Consider the following 7,186-nt stretch of genomic DNA (forward strand, 5'->3'; position numbering starts at 1 on the left):
CACACACACACACACACACACACACACACACACACACACACACACACACACACACACACACACACACACACACACACACACACACACACACATATATATTCACATGTATAAATTTTTGCAGATATGGGAGGGAAGGACATTTATCTTATTACAGATTAGATCGCTTGATACCTCCTGAAGTATCTTTAACAAAAAACGATATTTTTTTCTTATCACGAGCTATGGACATAACACACAAGGGTATGAGAAGAGTTATTGGACAAATGGCGAAATTTCTTGGAGTCACGAAAATAGTTCGTCCAGATCTTTATTCCCTTGTTAACCGATATTGTATTGAATTAGCTCTACCAAGTATGAACCATATGAATTTAAAGATTTTTATTGTCCGTATATATACAAGTACATTTATATGTATTTTAATGCTAGTTTTGTATTATTATGATATTTACAGAAGGTATATCATTGTATGCTGAACGATTAATAAGTTTATCTTCTCCGAAAATGACGTTTGATAAAATATCCTGTATCCCTAATTATGAAGGTCGTGCCATGGCGTATATTATTGTAATACTGAAAACATTATTGAGTTTGGATGGTATTACAGAAAATAAAATTAGTAATGTTGCCGAAAACATTAATAGGTATGTAAAAAAATTTTTTAGTATAATGGAATTGGTATAATAATGGAATTAAATTTTATAATGGAATGCGTGTTTGATACAAGATGCAATATTTAACACTGCAAATGCTTCAAGTATTCTTAGACTGATCAATTTGTAAAAGTCTTTCTTTTCTGGTCAACGAAGCATTTGCAGCATTAAATGGATCACATACATATTCATACATAATAAATTATGCTCATTGCTTACACAACACTAGACATAAAGGGTGAGTTCCATTATCATGTATCGCTAAATTTAGACGGATTTCGCCAAAACTATATATAGGATTCAGCAAGATTATGAATCAGTCTTACCAACCTTCACTTAACTTAATCGATTAAGAGTCAACTGTAATTGGTCAATTCTGCTGAACAGTAAATGCAATTAGTCAGTTCCAATGTAACAATTAGTCAATCAAGTTAGAGTTGGTGAAATCCTAAAGGATCAATGGGCACATTCAGTTGTCAGATATAACAGTTGAATGAGCGCTTGTTATTGATGTATTCTTCTAAATTTAAAATTCTGATTGGATGAGCTAAAAGAATACACCAATAACAACGAACGTTCACTCAACTGTTGTGTCCGTTGAACGTAGACAATGATCGCGAGCAGAGGAAACTAATCAGTTCGCTTAGTAATATGATTTTTTTTTGTCTTTAATATGATTGGTTTTTGTCTTTATTTCTTGGCTGGATTTAAATGTAGGAACCAATCATATTAAAGAATTACTAATCGCTAATTGATTAGTTTTCTCAATGATGCTGGACGCAATCATTTATATACTGTTAACTTATGTCGTAAACTATATAAGAAATTGACCAATCACAATCTAATATGAAGTCGATTTTTTTCTTCATATTCGAATGAGTTCTTATAGCTTTTGACATAAGTTAATAATTTACGGCATATATAAGTGATGTTTAAGGCAAGTAATGAGGATTTGTGGTTTTCTTAAAATTTCTACAGCGCTTTATAATCGTTATTGATTATTCAAGAAAGTGAGACAGTTTTCATGGAAATGTTACAATAGCAGAACCTTTCTAAATTTGACATAGCGTTGATGTCACATTGAATACTCATGCGTGAAAAGTGACTTGCCTGACAACATATTATACATAAAAATAATTGGTTATCTGTCAAATAATCTATCAAATTATCTGTATTAAATTAATAGCAATAGTATATAGACTTGATGTGAAAATTTGTCGTCTACTAATTTGATATTTAAATATATATAATTATTTGAATATAATGCAGTGTCAATGTGAAAATTTCAATACTCCATGTATACTTGTACATGGTGATGTTGGAAATTTTCACGATACGATAATTATTGAAAAAACAGTGAGTTGTAAAAATGCAGCATCCATTGGATATCAAAGTTTGTTAGATGGTGCAAATTCTGTACAAGCTGTAGAAATTGCATTATGGTGGTTAGAATGCGATGAATTCTTTAATTGTGGTTATGGATCGGTTTTAAATAATATAGGTATAATAAGAATATATATAATATAAAAATAGTAATTGCGTTAAAATCCATATAATAAAAAATTATTAGCATATCATGTTGCATAAAATAGGAGAGGTACAAATGGATGCGAGCATAGTAGATGGTTTCAAATCAGAATGTGGATCTGTAGCTGCAATATCAGACATAGAGCATCCAATATCTCTTGCCAGATATGTTTTGGATAATTTTCCCAACTCTATCGTAGTAGGAGAAGGTGCAAGAAAATTAACAAGACTTGCAAAATTAAATTGGCTATCAAAAGGAAATATGACAGCACCTATGGCATATTTAGCTCACAATAAATCGCAAGAAATAGGCAGTTCTGATATTAATTTGGATATCGAAGATCACCAGTTATTGAACATATTAGGAAGTAAATTGTAGATATGATATTTCAGAAAATATTTTTATATTATTTTTATGTTTCTTCTACTCTTATAAGGAAAATATTACTGATACATGCATGATTTTGATGCAATTTTTATCTATAGATAGCGGGAGCACCATTGGTTGTATAGCTTATGACGGATATGCTATTGCTGCAGGTGTCACAAGTGGTGGTTTAAACAAAAAATTAATGGGTAGTGTGGGCGACTCCTCTGTGTTAGGTTGTAGCACATATGCTAATCGAAATGTAGGATGTTCTCTAACAGGTCATGGAGAATCTATTATGAAACATAGTTTATCAAGAGTTATTGCGGATGATATTGAAGAAGGATGCTCCCTAAGAAAAGCTTTGAAGAAAAATCTAGATTATATATCAACTAGATATAATCAAACTTTTGGGGGTATTGTATTTAAGAAATCTGGGGAATGGGACATATATTTTACCTCGCATAAAATGCCATATACTGTAATTATGAATGACTGTGTGACTTTCGGTGCAGCTTTAGGTGAAAAAAACATAGAAAAATATTTTGAATATCGGAAACGTCTTCCATGCAATTGCAGCTATCCTTTTGTAAATAATATTACATTGCAATGTCTCGATTTTCTTGTATAATTTTTTACATTATTATTATGTATACTTTATCGTTTCTTCCTTATTGATATAATACATCTCTTCTTTTTTCAGTGCAATTAACGACGAAGGTATCTGTGATACAAAACTATTCAGTTTTCGGGAGTGGCAAAAATATATCGAATGTAGAAGAACAATCTTAATTAATGCGCACTATCCTACCAAGTTAAAATACAATCCAAACATACCAGATGTTAATAGTTTATATATTAAATTTTTGGAGTCTGTTGATTCTAAAATAGACAAAGAGGAACCTGAGATAGTTATACGTAAACATTTGATATCAAATGAACTTGTTTACGCAATGAAACAGTGTATTACCAAAGCAAGTTATATTGCTCCGCCATTGAATGAAGTAAACTATTTTTCTCCAACATTAACGCCAAATCATTCGTATCTTCAACAATTATTGGAGCATCCACTATACGATCTTCCCAGTATGCTCCGAAATGACTTTTCGTCTACAAAAATTGGATACTTGAGAAAATCAAAAGGGTAAGTAATATTGTGAGATTTACAACTTACCGGTCGTAAAAATTATGAGATGAGTAATCGATTGTCTTTTTTTATCATTTTAGTATCAAATTGACTTCGCATTACGACATTCAAGTAGAGTTTATTGATTCGAATTTACATTTTATTGAAAAAATAGTACCAGTTTTCGAGCAAACAAAAATCGCCAGTATAAAAGATTTGAAAGATGAAATTACGATAGAAGATTTTATGGAAGATGATAAGAAATGTATCGATAGAAAAGAAAATTTTATTGATTATCTACTTAAGAAGATACCCTGTCAATTTAAAATTGATGTAAAAAAGAAGCAATATTATGATGATACAATCATACATATGAAAGCGCCTCCGAAAGCATCCGCAACCAATGAATTTATATTTCATGAAATTCTCCCAGATGGTAAATTATCAATTCCAAATAGATATCTAGATGGTGACGAAAGTCAGGATGATAATGAAAGTAAGGATGATGCATATCTACAAAATATTGTTCCTCAACAAACGATATTATCGTTATCCAAGTTTTGTAAAGCATACAATATAAATCTCTCAAGTACAGAAAAAAAAGCTATATTGATAAATTCAAGCCAACCGAAGAAACAAAAGCGCAAACTTGTGCGAAATTCATCTGGTAAATTTGTTAAACAAACAGATACTTCTCTCAATATGGAAAAAAAAAGTCCAAGTAAAGATGATATGCAAACTGAATTTATTTCAACAGATATTTCTGGAATTGAAAATATGTTACCAGAGGTGTCCGATATATTAAACTTGAGTGCCAACGCATCCATTTTTGATAATTTTATCAAATTTGAAAATGAACATGGCATGAATGATCAATCCAAGAAAGAAACTTGTAATAAAATCAAACTTGATTCGGTTATCGATGAATCTATTATGGATAAAAGATTAAATATTCTTAAATTGTTTAAACCGTTTAAAGATTATTGGATGTATCACTGTAATTTTAGTCGGGTGAAATCAAAAAATTTTGAAATATTGGAGAAAATGCTGCCAAGGAGTTTTCGATGGTTACTGAATGAATGCGCGAACAACATTGAAATGTCGATGGAAGATCTGTATGAGGAAGTATGCCTCATCGAAGCTTATTATGCATATGTCTCGGAGGCATCCAAGATTTATTCGTGTCCAACAAATAAAAGTGAAAATTGCAATAATCAAGCATATATCAATACAATTTTAAAGAAATGGTAAAGCTAAATAATTATCAATTATCACATATATCAAATATTTAACTGTATAATACGATTTAGAACTTGTGATATCACAATTATGTTGATATTAAATTTTTTACTCGTAATGCTAATTTTTTGATATATACAGCATTAAATTTGTTATATGTAAAACGTGTTGTAAATAAAAAAAGCGATTCATTTTCTTTTCTCTTAATTCAATAAATGAGATCTCTTTTAATTAATTTTGAAATTTTTTATGATTACTATATTTTTAATTCAGACCTAAAAATTTTAATGGAAAATATATTAGATAAAATTAATATTAGATATGTTTACTTGTCTCATTCTGAATGTATTAAAACTAGTATTAAAATACTAATTGTAATTCTATATATATATATATTAATATTTTTTTCTCTCCTTCCTAAGTTTTCTTTTTTCCTGTCACTGTTTCTTTTAATAAATCTATAGAGAAAGATGTGCAAAAAATTCATTAATGTATATTTTTAATAAGAAAAAAACTTTATTAATAAAGTATAAGTGTGTAACTCTCTTGTGTGTGCGTGTGTACAACTTTATAAAAAGTGAAAGAATCCATAGTTTCAAAGTTCAATTCTATCATAATTCCCATAATAAAATAATTACTTTATACATAAAAATTCAAAAATACATCACTACCGACCTTCATTGTAATTAGTATTACAATGTAATTATATACTAATATTCGTTTTTTTTATATAGTTCTTCATGAAATACACAAGATACACATATTACACAATAAAAGATATAAAGTTGAATATTTCAATTTCAATTTGGAGTAAATTTTAAATTGTACATTCAATTTCGATTTTTTTTATTTTAAATAAAATTGTATTTCCCGAATTTATATAACAAAATTATAAAAAAAAATTGTTTCTATATAAGTGTACCTTCTATCGTTTTTATTTTTTTGTAATTTAATATTAATATCGCTCTAATATTAAAGCGCTCTAATATTAAAAAAAACAATACAATATCATAAACTCGCGCATTTGTCGAACACAACTGTTGCACTCGACTCGGAGGATTTCCTCAGGCTTTACTTGGACTGCCGCGCTCGACACTCGCATAGACACTCGTGTAGAATCGTGTCTACTGTCTCATTTCATCGTGTCAATTCGTGGGGGCGATGCGATGCAACTCAAGGCGACTAGCGAGGGCGAGATTCGACGTGATGCGGTCGAGACTGCGAGAGACGAGACGCGACGCGATCGGCGATGTATCACGATGTATGTAACTCGGCTCGGTTCGGTTCGGCGTGCTCGGACTCGTAAGCTCGAGCAAGCTCGAACAGCTCGGTGGCCGGTGGTGCGAGGTGCGCCGTAGTGCGAGTATTCATTTGAGCCTTCAGTAGTAAACACCAATCGGTGTGAGACAGAACGGTGTAGAACGGTGTTGAATGATATTGCCCCGTTACCACGGTATTTGGCGGCTCGGCGTGTTGCGCACGAAAAGGAGCGCACAGTGTTGCACGCATCGTTTCCTAAAAAAAAAAGAAAAAAAAGAAAAACATCTGTGATCGCGTCGGGGTCAAAAGATCAGAGGGGATTTGTACTTCGGAGGCGGATCTCTGCATTACGGCGACGGAGTCATCGACACCGTGTGTTATTGGACGTAGCTTCCAACGTGAAATCGTCGTCCTGACGCGTGCGTTTCGAGGGAGAAGGTCTACCTGTGCGTACGAGACGAGTACGACGACGTAGTCGACTACGAGCGATCGCACTTGTGACCCGCCACCACCGCCGTCGTCGCCAGTAGGATCCGTTATCCTTACGGGTGAGTTTCCTCAATGAATTCTCTATTCTCAGAATTATTACTACGGATTATTTGTGCGGGTTAGCGCCGACAGCGACGGCGACGGTGACAGCGACCAAACCGCGTTTAACTGAGATCTGCGGCTGGAAAGGCCGTAGAGATATCCTTCCTCTTTAATCACCCAAGGCGCTTCTTTTACATTGTTTTACGAAGATACGCAATGTTTTTCCCGCCAATCGTAAACTGCACTAACGAATAATTCAAATTGTGACTTAATTTTTACTCGTTTTTTACTCGTTTTTTTCGGGGGCATGAATTATCAGTATCGTGTCTCTCCTTTTTCTCCTCCTTCGTCAAATGTTTTAAAAATATAAATGTATTTTTTTACATTAAATGAATAATTATGTTTTTTTTGTAAATCCTCCTTTTTTTTGTAAATAGACGAAGATATGTGATCTTCCAAAAACGTTGGTTAAAGAGGGGGGGGGAG

General features: G+C 32.3%; 2 protein-coding genes across 2 annotated transcripts in view; both read left to right on the forward strand.

Moving 5' to 3' along the window:
* Positions 1-4,921, forward strand: part of LOC105624509 (TATA box-binding protein-associated factor RNA polymerase I subunit B) — an 11,104-nt gene extending 6,183 nt beyond the window's left edge. Inside the window, exons 7-10 of the mRNA XM_012205869.1 lie at positions 122-351; positions 452-641; positions 3,248-3,688; positions 3,772-4,921. Coding sequence (XP_012061259.1) covers positions 122-351; positions 452-641; positions 3,248-3,688; positions 3,772-4,921 — 2,011 coding nt within the window. The remainder of the gene's footprint in view (positions 1-121; positions 352-451; positions 642-3,247; positions 3,689-3,771) is intronic.
* LOC105624508 (probable isoaspartyl peptidase/L-asparaginase 2) lies at positions 2,254-2,556 on the forward strand. Its single transcript, XM_012205868.1, has one exon. The coding sequence runs from the start codon at positions 2,254-2,256 to the stop codon at positions 2,554-2,556; it is 303 nt and encodes a 100-aa protein (XP_012061258.1).
* Positions 4,922-7,186: the final 2,265 nt, after the last annotated feature.

Source organism: Atta cephalotes (assembly GCF_000143395.1).
Source record: "Atta cephalotes unplaced genomic scaffold scaffold00081, whole genome shotgun sequence".
Classification (NCBI taxonomy): Eukaryota; Metazoa; Arthropoda; class Insecta; order Hymenoptera; family Formicidae; genus Atta; species Atta cephalotes.

Coding starts and splice junctions, on each gene's coding strand:
- LOC105624508 (XM_012205868.1), top strand. CDS start 2,254: ATGGATGCGAGCATAGTAGATGGTTTCAAATCAGAATGTGGATCTGTA.